Below are 22470 nucleotides of genomic sequence, written 5' to 3'. Positions count from 1 at the left end.
ACTAATTAATAATCGGTTTCTCTTCATCGAGGCTGCTTGAACTGTCAGAATAGTCCAAATCGTTGTGTTGATGTTTGGGTAAGTGCCACGTTGTATTGAAGAACATGTCCCGCTCTTTGATACTTTTGATGCTATTGTACGTCTTGTTCTTCTCTTTCACTCCAACCTCTTCCGCAATGTGTTTTGCGTCTGGAAGAATAGACTTCTTAAAGCTATGGTGTTACCCAATTGATATATTTACAATAATAATATGTATTATATTATTAAATCATAGTAATAGTATTATTGTTGGTATATAATAAGAACAAACTGTTTCCACAAAAGGTCTTTCGCAGTGAGTAAGAATGTAATTAAAATAACAAGTAAGTAGAAGTACGGCGTCTGGAGCATTTCCACGAAGATGTTGTACCACATCCAATCTGTGTAAAGTATTGCTTGTTGTATGAATAAATATAAAATGATAACTAAGAATGTGAAGAGTAAGCTCCCAAAATGGAACCATGTGTAACGCTTGATGATTGTCACTATTTTCAAATTCGTCACCAACAAGATCGAGACAAAAATTGTGAAAGAGAACCCATTCAAATCAATAACTTTCCCATTTGGAAGAACAGAGTTTGTGTACGACGCAACATAAGATATGAAAAATATTCCAATCGACGCAACAAGTCCATCAAGTAACCAGAACAATGCATTTAATGGGGAGTAATATTCTCTGTTTTTATATAACTTTGGGTTGGTGTATAAAACATACGGTGGAATGTCTCTATCTGCAATTCCAAAGATAAAAATCGGTATTGACGTAAATAATATGTTGTAAGAAGTGTAACACGACCGCTCGATAGTATCGATTTGACTACTTTTACAGAATAGATTGTACAAAAATGATGTGGCCACAACAATGAAATTTTTGTATAACGAGTAGAAATACACAACAGAATTTTGGCGATAAAAGTACCTTCCATGCACTAACAACAACTTCACCAAAAATCGAAAAGCCGGTATTGAATAGTCTGCTGTATGCGCCGCTGACATATCTTGTCCCGTCGAAATACCAATACCAATTTTCGCTTTGTTGATCATTGAAACATCATTAAGAGAATCACCTATGGCCAACGAGCAACTCCCCTTGCTTTTATTCACAAAACTCGCCAACTTCTCCTTTTGTTTGGGGGTGCATCGACAGAAGACACACCCACGACTCAACCCCAAGATCTTTGTGAATAATTTACAATTCTCTTCCTCTACGGCACTCTCAAGACTCTCTCCATCCATCACCAAATTGATGTTCACTTTTTTCCTCTTCCACATTTCGTAGTCCTTTTTAAGTTGTTCATTTAACTCCTCTTTCGTTCGTTTGACGATGTTCGAAGTGACCAACCCTCTTTCCAAAATGCCAGAAGAGTATCCAATATCTTTGGATATTTCTCTGTGATCCCCAGTCACCATCCATACTTTAATCCCGGCCTCTTTCAGTTTTAAGACGCTTTCACGAACACCCTCTTGCATTTTGTCTTCAACAGCAGTGACTCCAATCAAAATCAAATCGCGTTCGATGTCGTCTTCGTTCTCTCCATTCTCAAGCCAATTGATGTAATACTCTTTGTCTATTTTCTTTGAACATATGAGTAAGGTACGATAACCCTCTTTGTTGAATTGGTCATTCTGCTCAATCAATTTTCTGCTTATTGCCATCTCTTTAACCCTCTCACTCATCATCTCCTCAGACCCTTTTGAGTACATCGTAATTTCATTGCCATCGTAGATGATGACACTCATTCGTCTCCTTTCGGGTGTGAATGGAAATTGTTTGAGTATTCGATAAGTCTTTTGTTCGTCAAAAATACTGATAGAAACACTCTCTGCAGTCTTCTCAAACAATTCAAACCCACACTCTTTACTCACCGCAACCAATGCAACTTCATCACTCCTTGACGAGAAGTAATTCAAATCCTCTCCTTCTCTTCTTATATCGACAGACTGACATATTGTTAACGTCTTAAAGAATTCCGTTATAACAATTCTCCTCTTCATGTTGTTATTATAATCGTCAATGACTTTTTTGGCGTCAAATTCGACTATATTTGGTGTTATTTCATTTCCTTCCGAACTTGAAAGAGCTTCAGTTTTAGTGGCATCTTTGTGTTCGTCCATATCAGACGAAAGCCCGTCACTTTCATCATCGGGATTTCCATAGATCTTCCCACTAATACTGAACTTTTTCAAAGTCATATGATTCTGTGTCATTGTCCCAGTCTTGTCGGTTAAAATGTAGTTTACTCTTCCCAGTTCTTCGTTCAAACACGAGTTCATCGCAATTGAAGTATCATTTAATGTTGCCATATCTCCATCATGGTTGATGTACCATGTTTGTACAACTCTAACTATTTCCATTGTCACAAACAATGAAATTGGAATGATGTTATTGGACTCAATAACTTCGGAGAAAAACTTCACTGCTCCATTATGGCGTTGAAATTCGATATACCATGGTTGGTTATTTGCATATGGTTTGTATAGAAAAGTGTTTACAAGAGCCATAAGCAAGTTGATAAAGAATAAAGCGATTGAGTAAAAATTGGTCATTTTGATAATATAACTCCACTTCAAATCATGCCTATTCGAGTTTAATTTCTGCTTCGTCTCTTTGCCAATATACGTTGCAAGTACTAAAATAGTACCCGAAGATCTCATTACACACCCACGACATACAAAATTTTCAATTGAAAGTTGTTGTGTTTGTTCATTCAAAACGGCTTTTCCAGAGAAGTCTTCAAAGGGAATAGTAGGGTTGTTGACAAAGATTGAACACTCAACTCTCTTCATTTCATCTTCTTTAATTCCTTGGAGGAACGAAATTCCTTTCTTTGCCTTTAAAAAAGTCTCTCCGTTAATTTGTGAAGTTTCAAATGAGACGTTTGTTTTGTCGAGTATGACACAGTCGCATGGCATCATCTCATTTTCAGAAATTTCTATGATATTCCCTTCTTTAATGCTCTGCCATTCCACCAACCTTGTCCCGTTCTCAGTCAAGATTTTTGCTTTTTTTGAATTTTCAAACACGTCGTCTTTGTATTGTTTCTACGTATTAGTAATTATAATAAATTATTAATAAAATTTACTATTTTGATTAATAAAATGATCAGAAGATTACATTGTTGTAATAAACACTTTTAAATAACAAACTAATTGCTCGAAGAAATCTCTCAATAGTGAAAGTATAATAAGAAAAACTAAAGGCGCACAGACACTCGTCATCGTCTCTCTGCCCCGTTCTAAAGAGGGGATGAAGCACAAAATAGATATAAAAATGAAGTATACAAAAGTAAGACGATAAAAATGCTCAACGATGATTTTGGGAAAAAGTGAGAAAAAGTTGTACTTTTTCGTGGAAATAAAATTCGTTTTTGTGTGTTGCTTCGTTTTGGCCAAAATGGAGACGTGGAGTTCACGTGTGTATGAAAGCTCTTCCAAAATGGAATCGTTTTGTTGAAGCTCAATTTCTTCCATCTCTTTTTCGAGTTGAAAACAATGGAAAAAATAAAAATTTATTTTTATAAAAAACATTTTTGTGGATTTGAATGGAAAAAAAGAAAAAAAATGTTATAATTTTTTAGTTTTTTCATTAAAATATTTAGAGGAATAGTATAAAAAATTAAAAATTAATTAAAACTATAAAAGCTATATTGATTATTATGTCTAATAATAAAGATTATTTTAATATAGAATAATATTTAAATTAAAACTATAGTAAATCGAAAATGAAGTAGGCATTTGGTCTCGTTCTTTATTTTAAAAAAATACCGTAGAGTCACCTTAAATAAGACACACCAAGTGTCATTGATCATTGAAAAGATAGCTTGGGAATAAACAAGCAATCTGTTTATGAATTATTTCTCTCATAATTGAAATTTGAAATTTTTTTTAGTGTCCAAGGAACATTTCCCCTTATGGGATTGTTTTTACTCAGTAAAAAAAGTGGGTGACACAGGGAAGCATTTGTGGTCGTTAAATAGTGGACTTGCTTCAAAAAACCAAGGTAGTAAATATAGGTTTCAAGAATTATAATAAATAATAAGAAAATTAATTAATTTTTTGAGTTTTATAATAAAACTTTTATTATAATTTATAACAATAATAACAATGCTATAATTTATAATACATTAATTTAGTAAGAATTTAAAAAAGTCAACTTTAAAACCAATATATTTTTTAATTAAATATAACTATTATATTTAATTAAATATATTAATATTTTTGTTAAATTTTTTTTTAATAAAATTAAAAATGTGTAGTTTTATGGTTCATTATTTTGATATAACCAATTAATCATTTTTAGATAATGATAATTCTTGTTATTGTTTTGACAATAATTCATTAAAGTTGATATATGATAATTAAAACTTTTGAATTCTAAATAAGTGTTAATTATATATCGGACAGAAACAATAAAAACATAGAAAAATAATTATCAATGCAACCAATATAACATCTTTGTTATTATTTCTGTGTTTAATCTTGTTGAGTCACACGTCAATTCGACAATTAAATGGTTTTGATATATAACTTGGATAAAAAATGAAGTTCATTAATACACCATACAACCACTATGTGCTTAAATAGAGTACAATAAATAGCTTTTTTTATATGTAAAAAACGGGCATTTAGTGAAACGTGAAATAATTGAATCAGTGCAATGGATCTTTTACAATAGTTTCCCTAAATATCCCATTTATTGTGCTCAAAAATTACCAGATAACTTTGAAAGACTGACTGTATACAGAAGATATTAAACAATTAGGCCAGTAAACCATTTTCAAATAATTATATTTAAGAATCGAAGTTACTCTTCTTGTTTAAAAAAGTCTTCATTTTTTATAATTGTGTCTATAGAATAAAATTGCAGTTTGTAAATGGATTTTGTGTTTTTTATTTCCAGTTTTCTATTTATTATTTCTATAATCCGTGTTTTAAATGTAATTTTATGAACCCTTTATACTCCAGCAAATTAAAAGATCTTGTTAATCAACACACTTGTGTATTTTCGTACATTTATTCAGTTTTATTTTAGACAATTCCAAATTACAACTGCCAGCAACTTTTTATTTTGCAGTTAAAACGTGTAAAAAATGATTAAAGTGGTCAAACGCCAGTTTGATTGATACTAGAATGGTTATAAAAAAGAATAATAAAATAAAGAATTTTGATTTTCAATTTTGATTAGGGTTTCTAAAAAAACATGGAATTTTTGATATATTTCTATATATATATTGCGAAATGGTTGTCGGTGGTTCCCGTTTATGTTGGTTTTTGAAAGTCTTTTTTTCATGGCAAGGATTTATTCTTGGTTTAAAAAAATAACCCAAATAATTCGTTTTTTTTACAACTTTATTACTTTTCATTTTCTCTACTAAACATTCTTTGAATCTTTTTCATTGCCACAAAACGGGGGCTTTAGCTTTAGAAACCATGAGTACAAAAAGTATTTATTCTAAAATTACAAATGACTGAATCAAGCAATTTTATGTTTTAATAACCAAAATACCCAAATTTAATTTAAAATACTTTGATATTATTAACATGTTATAAATAAATGCCTATTGATATTTATATTCATTTTGTACCTATTTTAAATGAATGCTAGCGTGAATGATTACCCAATTTCTTAACCAATATTAAAAACGAACCATAATAACCTTTAAACTTTAACAATTCAAAACGCTATTCATGGATTTAAGGATTGCTGTATCAAATAATTCAAATGATTATTTCAACATTACTTTTACTTCTTAGTGTAACTTTTGGAAGTGAATTTATGTGTGCTCCTGGATGCTCAGAGTGCATTGCAGACTATACATGCAAAGAGCAGTGTGCTCCAGAGTATGATAATGACAACACTTGTCTTCATTGTTTATTTACTGACCTTTCCAACTTGTCAAAGCCAATTTTTATACAGAACCAAAATCAATGCATGGAAACAAATAAGAGAATAAAGACAAAGAATGTGCTTCCAGAGGATAAGTACATCACAGATATTTCTTTTGAAACTCCAATTGAATTTGTATTAAACAATGAGAGTCTTGTCGATTTTTCATTCTGTAGAAGTCGACAGAAATTCACATTTGGTAGATGGTTTTCAGTTAACATGTCTCAACTTGAATACGACCAATTGGTTGTTTCAATATACAAACTTGGAGAGTGTGGAAATGATTTGAACGTTGATATAACAAATTCACAAAGGGATTTCACCAACCTTAAGTGTCTCTCCCACTCTTCATTAAATTCTTCATATATAGGAAGAGAAGTAAGAATACCAAAAATCAGCCCGTATATTGAAGAACCAGAAAGAAAATATAAGTACTACATTTATATTTCAGTAACACAATTATGTGATGTGAAATTAAATTTGTCTGTTTCTGGTACTTCTGGTAAAATTCTTGATCCTTTTATTAACATTAATCAGAATATAACAGATAATTTGATTAACAATATTGGAACTCCGATGATTTTGAACTTCCCTTTACAAGCACAAGGATACTTTGGATTTCCTGTTTGCATTCCACATAAGTTATTTAAGTGTCTTGTTTTCTCAATCGAGTATATTGGTAATTATTATCTAGTTTTTGATGGGACAAAGTCAAATAAAATGCAATACATCACAGAATTTTTCATTGAAAAAACTTCTGAAGGTGTTGAAAGTGTAAAGTGTGGGGGTTTATGGAATGGTAATAAAATAGGAATTATGAATGAACACGATAATTTGGGTATTTCTGTAAAATTTGATGATAAAAAAGGTGTCAAAAGAATGTTAACAGTAATAACAGAAGACCAAGACTACGACACCGAAATTGAGATGTACGCAATTTGTCCTGATAATTGTGGAGAATCAGAGGGAAGAGGGAAATGTTCTTGGACAGAAAAAAAATGTATTTGTAGCCCTAAATATGGAGGAGACGATTGTCACCTTCTGTGTTACTACAATAGAGTATGGCAAATTGATAACACTTCTTTGTGTTATTTTGGAGCGCTTGGATGTGATCAATATTGCCATTGTAGAACAGGAATGACACAAAAGAACCACTTTTGTATTTCAGATGAATGTTTGAGTGGAGGAGCTGCTGCAGATGATGAGTGTATAGCGGGGACAGAAGCATGTCTCCAAAACTGCCAATGTTTCGTGAAAGGTGGTTTTGAGCCAACAAGTGAGAAAAAATGTAAAGCTAAAGTGTGTGGAAATGGTATGATTGATAAATTGTATGACTCGAATGATGTCTATATGCGGACTGAGGAATGTGACAATGGAACAAATTGCGACAAATATTGTCGATGTTTTGAAGGATTTAAGACTGATCCAAACAATCCAACTTCTTGTATAAAGGTTACAATAGAAACAGTTGGAATAGTTGGTATTGTGGTGGGAAGTATTGTTGGACTTGTAATAATCATTGGTTTGGTTAGTCTAATCTTGATCTTTGCAATGCGTTATGTAAAGGTGGATTTTAATATTTATAAAACACAACAACCTCTCTATCATTTCTACATTTCTGGATCTTCAAGAACTCCACCAAGTAAGGAAAATAGATACTTTATCGACCCAGTCAATCTCGACTTTGGAAACAAAACAAGTGCAACAAATATCAACGACACCCGTTATGAGAAGATTGAAGTGAAGAATTTCAGTAAAAACAAATATATGATGATTATCTTCCACGTTCCACAATCGCCAAAATACACGTTCTATTTCGATCCTCAAGTGATGATCTTGTCACCCAGAGCAAATAAAATTATCACGTGTTATATGACTCTGTATTGTACAACAAGAATCAGAGACTTAAAAATGCCATATACTGTGTGGTTTAGTTACTCAAAGAAGACACTTTTGGCCACCTCATCTCATTTGAAAAATAAAAATTTTGAACAATGGACAAGTGATGATGAGAAAAAGATGACATCTTTGGTTAAAAACGTGAAGAGGCGGTTGCACAACAATATCACAATTAAAACGATGCTGCCAGTTCGACACATATTGATTTGGATGAATTGAATATGTCCGAATATCCAATTGCTGAAGGAGCCAACGGAAGAGTTTTCATTGGTAACTACAGAAGTGTACCAGTCGCAATCAAGCAGTTCAGGTGGGAAAATTTGGAATTGGATGAAGTAACCGAATTGAAGAAAAATGTTATCCAAGAGTGTGAAATGATGAGCAAATTAAGAAATCCATTCATTGCAAATTACATGGGGTCTGTAACTTACATTCCACAAGTGTCTATGGTGATCCAGTTCTTTGTTCTTGGTTCTTTGGGAGAGTATTTGCGAAAGGAAAAAGAGGACTACGTTGTACTTCCTTACAAGTTAAAAGTGCGAATGTTGTTTGACACTGCAAGAGGGATGGAATTTTTACATGAGAACCGTATCATGCACCTGGACTTAAAGCCAGACAATTTGCTTGTCAACTCGCTTGATCCAAACAGTGCTTGTTCAATCAAGATCACTGATTTTGGTACGTCACGATTCACAAAAAAGTCGATGAAAAAGGGAGAAGAAAAAGGACTTGGAACACCAATTTATGCGGCACCAGAAACAACCCGAGACGAATACACTTTTGCTGGTGATGTCTATTCATATGGAATAACAGCATGGGAATTGTTTTATCAAGAAGAGCCCTTTAAAGACCTCAAGTCGATATTTGAAATCAAAAACCATGTTTACAACGGCAAAAGACTTGAAATAGATCACAGAATGCCAAACGCCTATCAAACTCTTGTTGAGTCTTGTTGGATACAAGACCCACTCACAAGACCAAATTTCGAGACTGTATGTAAGATGGTCATTCAAATCAATGAAGACTGTCCAAATCATATAGATTTAGACAACAATGTCTCTCTTGATAAAATTGAAGGCTTGATTGAAAAAAGAACTACGAAAATGAACAACATGCTTTGTGATGTTGTGAAGGAGTGACTTGGATAATTGTATTTCTTTTAATTCTATGTTACACTCTATTTAATAACATCTCAATGTTATTAACACTAATAAATGAAGAAAAATTGATTATAATGATCAAAGATCAATAGAACAATACCGTTGATATCCACATGAGAGTAAAACAGACTCCCCACTCTCCTCCCAACATAGGTCATCAACATCTGGACATTTTCCATTAACAATTATTCTATTTGTGATTTAATACTAACATGCAAAATACACAAACGGGTCGACATTGAACACCTTCACCATATTCATCTTTTCTTGATAATCAACGTTCCAGAACAACAAATCGCCTCGAGTCCCTCCAACACACAAAATTCGATGTTTCTTGGATGTTGCAAAGACATCAGAACTCTTGAACATTTCTTGCTTGTCTAAGTCAATTGAATTGATTACTGACAATTGTTTCGTTTTAAACGTTTCATTCAAGTCCACACAATGGATCACACTTTTCTCTCTCACAAAGAACCCATTAAAGCACTCAAAAAAGTCGTCAAAGTCAACCCCCATTTCTAATGGAATTGATAAAGATGGCGAATTGAGTCCCTTCGACAAATCAGCAAACACCAAAGTGTATGACGTAAGTTTCTTAACAACATAAATAACGCGATCATTCAATGTCATTAAGAACACTAAGTTGTTTACCATCGTCGTTGTTGTGCTTGTGTTTTCAACTTGTGCTGTATTAACAATATAATAATTATTTGAAGACATGTAGATGTACTTTGTGGTATCCAGCGCACAACATTTGATCACATTCGTGTTTGTAGAACCTTCTATCTTTATTAGAGAACGTTTCTCAATATCAAAAAATCGAAATACATTCCCCTCGTCTGTCTTCATGCAATAGAATAACATCTTCCCGTCTTTCGACAAACAACTCGTCACGAAACTTCCTTTGTCGCAGTACGGAATTTGTGTTGTAAGTTCTTTTCTTGTTCTATTAAGTACAGTAAATCCAAGAATGTCTCTCATAACAATATCACCTTTAAATAACACAAAGCTCGCTACACTGGTTTTTCTTGTGAACTCTTTGAATGGATTGACTGCCGATAAAAACCTTGGAAGTACGATTGGAATACTTGTAGAGTCTTCAAAAGCACTTTGTTGTGTTTCCTGGAGATGCGATTTAGGTATTAAAGTATTGACATACATGATTTCCTTTTTGTCTTTCAATTCGATGATGGCCAACTTCTTTATTTCCGTCTCGTAGAGCAAAACAAGTTTCTTGAGTGCGTTCTGTTCGTCCTTTATTTTTTTATTTGTAATGTTTTGTTGTGTTTGTGTTTTAGTTAATACTGATATAGTTTCTTCTAATTTAGTTGTTTCCGTGCGGTGTTGAGTAATCATCTCTTCCTTTTCAAATTTGTATTTGTCTTCCATCTCCTTTAACGCTGCTTTATGTAATCGTTCCAACTCTATTTTGTCATTGTTCTGTTTTAATATCACTTCGTTTTTGATAGTGACAGTATCCTTCCACTTTTTCATTTCACTGTCACACCTTCGCGATATCTCATTTTCTATGGTTTGATCCTTCTCCGCTAATTTATTTTTGTATGTCGTGATTGTGGCTTGTAGTTCGGAAATCTCCGCGTGAAGCCTTTCAATTTCTTTAATTTGTTCTGATGTATCGATTTCTTGTGGCATAACATTTTCTTGTTGAAGTGTCTGTTGTTCGTTAATGTATTTTTCTTCACTTTCTACTAACTTTTCTTTGACTTGTTTTATTTCCTCTTGAAGGTCTTCAATTTCTTTTGTTTGATTTTCTTTCTGAGTCATTTCTTCGTGTAATTTCTGTTCTATTTCACTCTTCTCTTTCTTTAACATTTCATTTTCTTCTGTGATCTTTTTGTTTTCAAAATTTTTTTCCGCTAATGCAATTTCATGGTGTGAATTTAAGTTCCGTTGCTGGATAAGCAATGAAAGTACTTCTTCCATATCACTATTTTTCAAAGTTCTTCTTTTCTATTGTTTAAATGAACTATAGAATAGTTCAACATCAAATTGTTTTTATCACTTTTTTATTATTTATATAATATTTGATATACTAAAAATTAAATAAAACAGAATAGTGACATTTTGAAAACATTTTCAAAATGATGTTTAGAAAAAAAAAATATTTCAAACACTTTATTTACTTCATTAAAATAATAATTAATTTAATTTTTTATAGTTCATAATTAAATTTAAAATAGTAATAACTATTTTTTTTACTGACTATCTATAACGGACGTTTTCTTATTATATATTATATTATAAATATATAATATTTAAATATAGAAAGAATCTTGACAACTAACACAAAAATATTCTTCTTGTTTCAATTATGATTACAATAATTAAAACTAACTAATGTATACTATAATTACAAATTGTTTTTGATATTTTTTATTACCAATGATTTGAAAGTATAATTAATTAATTTGGTAATTAACTGAAAAGATTTACCGCCTAAAAGAAAAAACTCCGTCATTTTGTGACGGAGTTTATTTATTTTTTAAGAAAACCTAAAACAAGAAGACAATAATATATTCAAACTTATTTAAAAATAAATTTATCTCATAGAGAAAATCAATATAATCCGATACTTACGATGAAAATATCTTAGAATTATAATAAAATAGTAATTACTTACTAGTAAAAAAATAATAATCGGTTGAAAGAAAAAAGAGTCTTTTTACTATCTAGTGGAATGAACGAAAAAAAGACGAACTCCCAAATGCATTTGGCTGATGAGTGTCGTGAAGGCCAAAAGTAACAAAACAAAGCGGATGAAATTTTTAGTCTTTGGAAGGTTATTTGAACCACGCATCGCTGACACACCCGAAAATACAATGCAGACAACAACACCACGGATCACACACAACGACCCTTCCACACCTCTTTCAACACCAGACGTGTCGCAAATACCACAAGGAAATACGTTTCATGAAATACCTTATATTTTGGAATACGCATTCAAATACAACGAAACGATTCTCGAAACATCGCAACAACCGGATAAACCACTTTCCCTTTTCAATACCGAGGAAACAGTGAATTGGCTTAAAACATTTGCATCTGAAAGTGTATGGAAAAGGGTACAAAAGAAGAAACTGTGTGGAAATGAATTACTCTCGTGGGCACGCATTAAACTAGCGAAGTGTTGCGAGTCGAAAGAAGTCGCGAAAAATATCATCAAAAAAATAAAGGCATACGACAACACTTCTTCCTTCGGGCGTTTGTTCTTTTATCACATTTTATAGAACTTTTTCAACTGTCTATTACGACCAATTAACTGGTTTTTGGTCGAATGACCGTTTGTATTAATAGCACATTTCATTGCTATTAAGTAACACATGAAATACTCACTGCAAGTTGTTGCACTTGAGAAGTGGAACTTCACGGATGAACAATTAAGAGATATGTATGAGTTGGAGAAAGGATTTACGGATCAAACTGTCGTGCAAATGAAAAAGTATGATGTTCACCACGCGATCAAAGTCACATTCATGGCGATATCTATTTACTTTGCACAACGGGACCCTATCTTTACTGAGGGAGATATAAAAATAATAAAAGAGAGGAATGGGGAGGACGCGTTGGATCGACTGGACTTGACACGAGAGAACAAGTGCTTGGTCAAGCGAATGTTTTTATTTTTGAAGAGGATGCTCCACTCAAACAACTCTGTATTTCAGTATTTCAAGACCAATTTGGAGGAGTTTGTGATCTCGTGCTTGGCACCAAATCTTCCTATTGAGCCATTCAAAGAGATATACAATTCGATCACAGAGGAAGAACTGTCGCCTTATTATTTTGAATCGGAAAACATTTATGCTGGAGAGGTGGTGCTTCAGACCTATATGGATATCATATCACCAACATATTTGATACCAATTTTAGAACGAGTTGAAACTATTGAAGAGTCACGGTGGGATGTTGGTGTGTTGTATGTCACGAATTATAGAATACTGTGGAGGAGTACAACAAAAGAAGATAAAGAGGAAAGAAGCAACTTTGAAATGTTGTATCATGTACCAATAGCAATGATAATAAACCCAACAAGCGGAATTAAACACACGTTATGCATGAGAGGCGATGAAGAGTATTATTTGGTTCGAATACTTGCGACAAGCGCACATACACTTACATTTGGATTTAGGTCAGAAGATATGGTCAAGTCATTTCTTGGTTCTATAGACGAAGTACAGAAGAAAAATGTACTAATTGATAAATATGACATTTTCATCGATTACTGTCCACTACAAAGTGTTGCGGAGAGAATGTTTGAGAGACTTAAAAACAAGGACGGGCTTGTGGTGAACGACTTGAGTGACCCCAAAGGGATGAAAGAGTGTGGTATTGTTATGAAAGACTTTAACATCAATTACCACCAAGACGAACTTTTTGAGAAATCGGAGAATTTTGAAAATTTTGAGAAAATGCTGAAAATAGAGAAGAACGGGAAAGTTGAGAAGCTCGAAAAAAACGGATATGGAGTGATATTAGTCGGGGAGAGTGACAAAAATGGGAGAGTATATCGGCTACAAGTCACCGGCGATTTCAAGTGGTTTGACCGGAAGTATTTTGAGAGGAAAAATATCAACATAGTTGACTTTGAGTGTTCAACTGATGAAATTACAACTGCGAGAATTGAGAAGTTATATGAAGACGTGAGGGGATATAAAACAGGGATGGAAGAAACGCTTTTCACTTTCACTGAATTAGTGAATCAAGAATTAAAAAAGGTGTTTGCATGCTTTTATGATATCATTAAGAGATACACGTATGGAAGCACTTTTCTATTTCTATCGAACACATATGACAACGTCTATGTATGCTTCGTCAGCTGTTTATTTCTCGTGTTGACAGACAAATACTATCGAAGCTTTGATGGGTTTATCGAACTCTTACACGTCCACGTCTTCGCTTCACACGCTTTGAGAACAATGCTTAACGCAAAGAGGTGTATTTACCCATTATTTCTTTTTCTCCACGGAATGGAATGTTTGCTCCAGTCGTACCCATCAATGTTCCAATTCAAAAATGAACTTTTGTACTTTTTAATGTACCACACCCTCTCAAAACGATTTTCAACGATGTCGACGGATGAAAACCCATCACAATCACTGTACTGCTTTTTACTCCCAAGGAAACGAATATTCATTAACAAAGATTTCGAAAACTTCGATTTCAATTTCATCGACTATTTCAAAACATCACTGGTACTATTGGAACACAGCTTTTTTGTCCACTTCACTAACTACACAATAGACAAGAGGCCACTATTTAATAAAGCGTTGTACCAAAGACAGGCAGTCGACTTCTCACGACTGAATTTGATAATTTTACCGCGATACTTCTTTAACTGCCTCGATAATGTGCAAACACGACGACTGACTTTATCGGAAACGTACTTGAAATTCATTCCAACACAAATTGCACTTCTTCCAAACTTGGAATCCCTCGTTTTCGCTTCAAACGATTTGCAATTCATTCCACAATGGCATTTAAATCACATGACTGCATTAACATATTTGGACATCTCCGAAAACAAACAAATGTCGTCTCGATATGAAATGATTCGCTTCGACTTGTTGACCAATTTAAAGATGTTGAACATCACAAATAGACAAGTTAACGTGGAAACTGCATTTCCGGACTCAATCAACACGATCATCGCAAGAAACAGCTTCCAGGCGATGCCGAAAATGATCTATTCCCTTCCAAATTTGGTGTCACTTGATCTGAGCTCAAACGTTTCTCTTTGTTCGTCGTCGATATTTACAGTGACTCGTCTCAACGCACTTACCATTTCTCATTGCAACAAAACTGATATTCCAAACTCGATTGGACAGATGACGAATCTGACTGAACTCAATATTTCCGAAAATCACATTTCAAAGCTTCCCTTTTCACTTTATTCGTTGGTTAAACTTGTCAAACTGGATATTTCAAGCAATGACGTTCGTTTCATTTCATCACTCCTCTCTAAATTGACAAATTTGACGTGTCTGATGCTCCAGAAAAACCCAAATGGCGAGCAAAACCAAACCTGCATCAACGACTTACTCAAAAAACTCATTGTACAACACTACCCTTACGAAATCCAATTGCACATTTTGTCGGATAAATACGGTACTGACGAATTCAGACGCATCTACGACGAGACTAAAAAGCCGAAATCGGACTCGTACAGACTTGTAGAGCAAGGGGTGATTGCGGGAGATGCGCCAAAAGATCAACTCCTCTTTCGAGTGTCATACCACGAGTACGAAAGTCGGTTCGGATTTTTTACGCCGAATGGTGACTGCTATCTGTTGGTGTTGTTCAGAGACAACTGGAATCTCGTTTTGGAACAATGGAAATACCATTTACTCCACACTGCGTTTACAAACAAAAACAACACGGGAGACCTCAAATTGCAATTCGTGTTGTTTTGGGACGATAAGAAATCGACTGAGGCTGAGGATCGGGTGAAGGAAATAAAGAAGCGAATGGAGCCATTTTTTTGCTTGGGAACCGTCGCGTACTTGAAAGAAAAAAAGAAAAACGATTTGCGACAGAAGGTCAGAAAGATATTTGAGGCGTACACGCAATCGGTGTATGCGGACAGTTTCATGAAGATCATGATGGAAGTCAAAATGTCGTCGTTCAACCCACCAGTACTTAAACAAGGACTGTTATTTAAAATGCTCCACGACTTTGAAATCGACGATTTTAATACTCTTTTGAACTTGTTGCATCGGTATGGAGTTGTCCTGTCAGTCACACAAAGTCTAGAAGGACTCAAAATGAATGACCAAATTCTCCACAAGAAAGGAACGTTTGTACCAAACAGTGATGCATCGGCGAATATGGTAGTTGCTGACCCGGATTTTATTCGAAAGATATATGAAATGCTGATGGACTCTTCGAAGGATGGATTTGGGTTTTTGGAAGACATTAGTACGAAATTGTCCGACTACTTTCTCAACTTGGAAGTATTGAATGGTGTCATGCTGTACGTTGAAATGTTCTACGACGTGTTCATTGCAAGAGACGATTTACTGAACGCTTTTGGGTTACAAGAAAAATACCTGCAATTTGCAAAAACAAAGATCAGTTCAAGAACCGACTTCTTTGACGTCTTACAAAATGATCGAAGGGACAAGAACTATATGCAGCGGTGTGCTTCGACGATGCTTGAGAACCCTTTCTATTTTTGGGAATCGGGAGGGTGCACTGTTGCTAATTGTAAAACCCCGTCAGCAGCAATGACAAAACACAACTCAAAGACACTCTACTTTCAACCAAGAAACATCAAACCGTTACTTAAAGAGCAAATTGAGAAAGTTTGGCCAAGCCAACACGACGTGAAAGAAATGGATTTTGGAAGAAAAATTAACGCAAAATTCTTTCCACCACTGTTCTATTCGACTTTTGTGTTTTACGCGTCCGTTGAAGGAATGAACATAGTGAAAGTGACCAAGAATCAGTGCTTCTTATCAAAAGTGGTTGAAGACCAGCATTATTATTTTTATATATTATACAGCGACACTGAGTTTATCATACGAACGCGATACAGAGCAACAACAGTGAAGTCTGTGTTCATTGGAGGGAAATTGATGGGGGAGTTAACTGACATATTTGCAAATATTCAGAAGGTCCTATTTCCAAATTTGAAGTCGGAGGAGTTCATTTTATGCCCGAAGTGTTTGATATGTGGCAACGACGAATTAAGCTGTGTTTTGCCAAAGAGGACTTTGATCAACGCGATCGAGAAGAACCAGGACAAAGTATGTTTTGAGAAGGGTCACGAGTGCCTTGTATCAACTTGTGCACTCGATTTGGTACTTTCTGAGATCAAAAATTCGAAGCGCATGCAAATTGACATCATTGACTTGGAGAGTGATTTGGACTCAGCAACGCAAGACAAAGTTCTTGGCCTTGGAAGTACGGCAAAGGTCTTTTTAACAAAAGTGAAGAACCAAAATGTAGCAGTCAAACTCTTTTCGTTGGACCCCTCATCGTTTTCAACGGTGAGAGGAGAGGGGTGTGCGGCGCATTCAGTTTCGAAGGGAATAGTTGAAATGAGGAGGGAAGTCAACGTAATGAAAATGATGACCTCTCCGTATATATTAGGGTTGACCGGCATATCCTTTGAGCCGCTTGCGTTGATCATGGACTATTGTGACCTAGGAAATTTGTACGACTTTCTGGCGAATCCAAAGAATGAAGTCACGTGGGAAGACCGTGTTGAATTTGCTTACGAAGTGGCGAGTGGGATGACCGAGCTCCATGCCGCAAAACTGATTCACCGAGACTTGAAAAGTCCAAATATATTACTGAAGACAGAAGGCGGGAGAGTGAAGTGTTTGATATCCGATTTTGGTACATCTGGAGTGCAGTTGTTTGAGGAGAATGTATTTGTTGATAACCCGAAATGGGTTGCACCTGAGGTGATGCGAGGGTTTCCGTTTGAGATGAAGTCCGATGTATATAGCTTTGGTATTATCATGTGGGAACTAGTTGAGCGGAAAGAACCGTTTGGAGACGCTCGATTTCCGTCACAACTTAAACAACTCATCATTAAGGGACTCCGTCCAAGTTGGTCCGAAGAGAAACACATTCATCCGGAGTATTTCGCCCTTGTCGAGTCATGTTGGGCTGACGAGACATCGAAACGACCTCCGTTTGAGGAGGCGACGAAGACTTTACAAAAACTGAAGAGTGAGGTGGCGAAGGATCTACTACCCATTCAGTAATCCTCTGTTTTAATTGTATTGTTTTATTTTTGTTGAGTTATTCGACAGTACTTCGTGTGCATGAAAGGACAAATAATAAACACTAATTATGAATTGCTCTAGACCTGCGACGTTTGGTTTTCATCGGGCTCAATCGACATTTCCACCTCGGAGGGGAAACGACTTTTAGTGATGAGAAGAGACAAGTTCTTGGGAATCGCAGGAGTGCAACTTTCTAGCAACTCCTTAACTTCAGAACTCCCTTCCACGGGTATATTGCGGCACTGCCCGTAGTTATTCAACCCTTTTACGTTTTCCATTTCTTGCGCAAGGTGGTACAAAGATGGGAAGAACCGACGTTGAATGAATTTCCTGAGAATGAGCGGGGTGACAGATAACATCACAACAAGAAGACACACCAAGTAAAAGTCGAACGACCGGAAGACAAGGTAATACCCGTGCCATGAGATGTTGTATGTGGAGTATCCAGGAATGTAGCACGTCAGGGTGTATATTACAATTATACAAATCAAAGAAACGACGTGGCCAGCGAATAAAATGCCGTTCCATGTTTTTGTTTCGATGATAATAGTGACAATTACAGTGAGTAAGGAGTAAATTGTGATACTTAGAGATGTGTATATCATGCCTCCGTTAATGCCATTTGGCCCATTAACATCCGTTGGAAGAATAATCCAGTAAAACACCAAGAAGAAAATAAGCGATTGATACGCACCATAGAACCACCACAAAACAAAGTTCCAGACACTCCCTCTATGCCCATCAATAAGGTCTCGGTTAATTTCAGGAAACACCCTAATTGTTTGCCACGTCAGGTCTCTGTCGAAAACTCCGATCAAAATCGGCTGAATTTGTGTGAATAAAATGTTGAAAAAAGTCATGACGTAATCATCATACACCACTTGCGCGGTGCAATTGGACAAAAACGAATATGAGAGCATGATCAGGAAGAACGCCGCATTCTTGAAAAAGCACAACTTGATGAGTTCGGAATTTCTGAGAAGCGAACACCTTCCGTGGAACAAGATGAGTTTGCCTAAATGTCTAAATTTCCGAATTGCAAAATCTGACGCACGTGCGGCTTGTGTTCCCTCTTTGCCATAAATCCCCACCCCAACACTTCCAGTGTTTATCATCGGAACATCATTAGCACCATCGCCTATTGTTAACACGACTTCTCCTGTCATTTTCTTTACACATTTTGTGATTTCCGCCTTTTCTTTTGGCGTGACACGGCAACAAACAACCGAGTCGACTAATTTAACCAACTTTTTGAATTTGTTGCGATACGTCGTAAGACACCAATCGTTGTTTTTCTCTGTAATCACAAGTGTGCAGTTTTCACCCGAATCTGCATCGATTGCCCCAAGTATTTCGTCCAACTTTTTGGAACACTCTTCCGCCGTTTGTTCGGCGATTGTAAAGTATTTACCGGTGATCAATTTGCAAGACTTGCCAATGTTGATTGCCTTTTTGTTATTATTATTTTTAATTTATACTCAAAATGAGTCAATTCAAAATGGCAAAACAAACAGTCTCCATCTTGTCACCAGTAATCATGAATATTTTAATTCCAGCACGAATTAACATGTCGATGGTCTCACAAACACCGTCCTGAAGTTTGTCTTCGATTGCGCTCACCCCGACAATTTCGAGTTTGCATTCCATCTCGTTTTGGAGTTGATTGATGGCGTCGTCTCTTCCTTCCAAAATGTTTGTGGCATCATCGTACCTTTCGTACCACGGAGCAAACTCGGAGTCTGAAACAACTCGTTTGGCCAACACCAAAGTTCTTAACCCACACTCGCTGAACTTCACAATTTGGGAAAGGCTTGACTTGTCTCCTTCACAAAGTTGATCCATCACATTGTCCGCTCCTTTTGTCCACAATTCAATTGTTCCATCATCTTTACGAACCAGTGTACTCATTCTTTTTCTATCCGAGTTGAATTCGAAAACAGCGAGAATTGAATATATATGTAATGTGCCAAACACATTCAAAGTGACCGTCTTTTGGTTTCGAGAAACCAATTCAATGCCAAAGTCCTTTGCAGCTTTACACAACGCCTCTTCGTCTGGGCTTTGCGCCGAATATGTACCATTGTTTACAGAGACGGTGTTGCATATGGCCATGCACGTGATAAATGAAACTACTTTTTCACATTGTTCTGATGTGAAATCTGTTTTGGGGAGGGAAGAAACTTTCAACGTCTCAACCACCAATGTTCCATTGTCGGATTCTTCAGCGTTTTCTTCAGAACATTCCGAACCAACACTTTCAGTCTCCACTTGCCGAACAACTACTGACTCGGCTGGACAGTACGCGTACCCTTTACTCCGAAGCAGTTCAATCAAATCTTTGTATCCATATGACCCCTTTCCAACGCTGCACGCTTTGAATTTCATTATGTTTTCGGTCAACGTTCCAGTTTTATCAGACAACACATACCTGACCATCCCAAGTTCATCGTTCAAGTTTGTTGACTTTGCGTTCATTCCAAGGACCTGTTCTTCTCCCTCCGGACTAATTGTTCTTATTTTCATATCATCGTCGTGCTCGATAAAAAGTCCCTGCAAGAATTTACAAAGTTCGAGGGAGACTTGGCATGAAATTGGAATGATGTACGAAATGAGTGTAAAGTACCCAAAGAACTTTTTAAAGCCATAATAAAAAGGAGACTCCGAGTCTTTGGGAAGGTACCAAAACCCGTTCTGTGCATCGTTTAACGTTGAGTGCCGAAACCCCGCAACAAGTGCTAGTACCAAACAAATCACAGTCTGAACGACAATCATCACAAATACAAAAATGTTGAATTTTTTGTCGATTCTTGATTTCTTGACCTGTGGCGGCGTTTGGTTCAACGACAACTTTGTGTGTTCTCCGCAATAGCACACAACAGCGTACACAATTTCCGTGTTTTTGATTTTTGTTCCTTGAATCAACAAATTCTTTTCGTTGATTGAAATTTTGTTCTCTCCAATTGAGAGCGATGCCTTGAATTGGTCAAAGCGTGGTTGTGGGTACTCGCAAATCAAGTCACCCGAATTAGAAAAGGTCTTTTCGATTGGAGTTCCAATAAAATAGCCAGGTACTAGGATCTGCTTTAAGTTTGTTTCACCATCAATCGCTGCTGTTTCAACATACACAATGCCCTCTTCATTTGACGAAAACAATGGGATGCAGTCCGCTGGTACAATTTCGTTGTGCCTCAACTTGATGAACATGCCTGTTTTGATGTCACTTGATGTCACATCGACATCTCCATCGGGGGTATGTTTAACAAATTTTGATTGATTAAATTTCCGATCCGCAAGTCTTCTCCTCTATTTGTAAATTATTATTACTAATTTAGAAGTTTTATTAAAAGTAATAATTCTACCACACAACATTTTGAAATGTTTAGTGACAGGCAAGAATATCAAAAAAGCATTCAAATAACAAACCGAGTCTTCGTAGATTTCTTTCACGGCAGCGACAAGCAACACAAATATTAAAGGCACAATAGATGTTATTGGCGTGACTGTTGAGATGGAAGGAATACAACAGATAATCATGATAGCAAGGAAATAAAGGTTAGTGACCATAGTGAATTGTTGATACAAAAATTTGAGTGGGAACGACAGTAGAGTGTACTTTGTTGTTCTCATCACATTGTTCGGGAAGTGTTTTTTCTTGTTCACGGCGTCGTCGAAGAGACGGATCGGCTGGTAAGACTCTCTTGGTCGAGTCTTGAAGAGTCTAATCCTTCTCACCATTATCTATATTAATAGTTTTGATGATGTTATTCATTCGGTCGACTCCACCAAAAAGAAACTTTTCGTTTTTGCCTTTCAAAAAGTCCAACAAATCAGTTTCTGGGCTATTTTGCTCTGGCTTGTTGGGGTTCACATTTCTTTTATTAAAGCTGCACTTCTGCAAAATAATTATAATATTGAAAAGTAGTAATAAATATGGTTTCAATTATAGTTTCGACCCATTGAATCGTAAGTACAATAGGACATCTAACGCAATAAAAGAGGAATGTGACGACAAAAGAACATTTGACTCTCATTTCTATTTTCTATAAAAAAAAAGAATAAAAGAGGCAAAACTCCCCTCTTTTAATAACCAATGTCGGAATATTATTACCATATTGGCAAATTATAACGCTTTTTATCCCTAAAACAACGGGAAACCAAAACTATTGTTTTTTGTTTTTCAAATTGTTTTTTAAGAGGTGTCAACAAGATATTGTTCTCAATATAAAAAACACTCAATTTGACGGGAAAAACAACAGAAATTTAATTATAGAATGTCAAAAATAAGAACTTTTTTAAACAAAAATTGGTTTTGATTATTGTTAAAAATAAACCGTTATTTGGTAATGATCTCGGAAGATAACCTGTAAACAACAGGATAGAAACAACACTATGATAAAAAAACCCTGAAATAATCTTAAAATGGAACATTTCTTTTCTTTTTTTTCAAAAACGAAAAAAGAAACTCAAATTTTTATATTATTTTTTGTTTTATTTTATTATTAGAATTTAAAACTCATTAGCAACTCACTAAAATATTGAAACACTAGGCTTCGCACCCGAGAATTTTCTTATTAAAAATTAGTATCTAAAAAAGCTAATAAAACGGGAAAGAAAAATTGACCCGTTTTATTAGAGTTTTTCGATACTAATTTTTGATAAGAAAATTCTCGGGTGCGAAGCCTAGTGTTTCAATATTTTGGTGAGTTGCTAATGAGTTTTAAATTCTAAT

General features: G+C 35.3%; 5 protein-coding genes across 5 annotated transcripts; 2 read left to right on the top strand and 3 right to left on the bottom strand.

Moving 5' to 3' along the window:
• Position 1: 1 nt before the first annotated feature.
• Positions 2 to 3510, bottom strand: EIN_047150 (hypothetical protein; the record flags this gene model as incomplete). The annotated part of the gene is made up of 3 exons (XM_004261155.1): positions 2 to 212; positions 311 to 3081; positions 3187 to 3510. 3 exons carry the CDS (start codon positions 3508 to 3510, stop codon positions 2 to 4), a joined length of 3306 nt encoding a protein of 1101 aa, XP_004261203.1.
• A 2305-nt stretch (positions 3511 to 5815) lies between these two features.
• Positions 5816 to 8964, top strand: EIN_047140 (serine-threonine protein kinase, putative; the record flags this gene model as incomplete). The annotated part of the gene is made up of 2 exons (XM_004261154.1): positions 5816 to 7854; positions 8016 to 8964. The coding sequence occupies 2 exons, from the start codon at positions 5816 to 5818 to the stop codon at positions 8962 to 8964; spliced, it is 2988 nt and encodes a 995-aa protein (XP_004261202.1).
• Positions 8965 to 9192: 228 nt separating this feature from the next.
• On the bottom strand, positions 9193 to 10929 carry EIN_047130 (hypothetical protein; the record flags this gene model as incomplete). Its single annotated transcript, XM_004261153.1, has 1 exon — positions 9193 to 10929. One exon carries the CDS (start codon positions 10927 to 10929, stop codon positions 9193 to 9195), a length of 1737 nt encoding a protein of 578 aa, XP_004261201.1.
• A 794-nt stretch (positions 10930 to 11723) lies between these two features.
• On the top strand, positions 11724 to 17720 carry EIN_047120 (serine-threonine protein kinase, putative; the record flags this gene model as incomplete). Its single annotated transcript, XM_004261152.1, has 2 exons — positions 11724 to 12210; positions 12349 to 17720. 2 exons carry the CDS (start codon positions 11724 to 11726, stop codon positions 17718 to 17720), a joined length of 5859 nt encoding a protein of 1952 aa, XP_004261200.1.
• A 98-nt stretch (positions 17721 to 17818) lies between these two features.
• EIN_047110 (hypothetical protein) lies at positions 17819 to 21476 on the bottom strand (the record flags this gene model as incomplete). Its single annotated transcript, XM_004261151.1, has 4 exons — positions 17819 to 19189; positions 19254 to 20020; positions 20057 to 21044; positions 21165 to 21476. 4 exons carry the CDS (start codon positions 21474 to 21476, stop codon positions 17819 to 17821), a joined length of 3438 nt encoding a protein of 1145 aa, XP_004261199.1.
• Between the last annotated feature and the right edge of the window lie 994 nt (positions 21477 to 22470).

The sequence above is a fragment of the Entamoeba invadens genome (assembly GCF_000330505.1).
Source record: "Entamoeba invadens IP1 unplaced genomic scaffold scaff_1105074725885, whole genome shotgun sequence".
NCBI lineage: Eukaryota > Evosea > Mastigamoebida > Endamoebidae > Entamoeba > Entamoeba invadens.
This window is presented reverse-complemented; position numbering and strand designations above follow the sequence as displayed.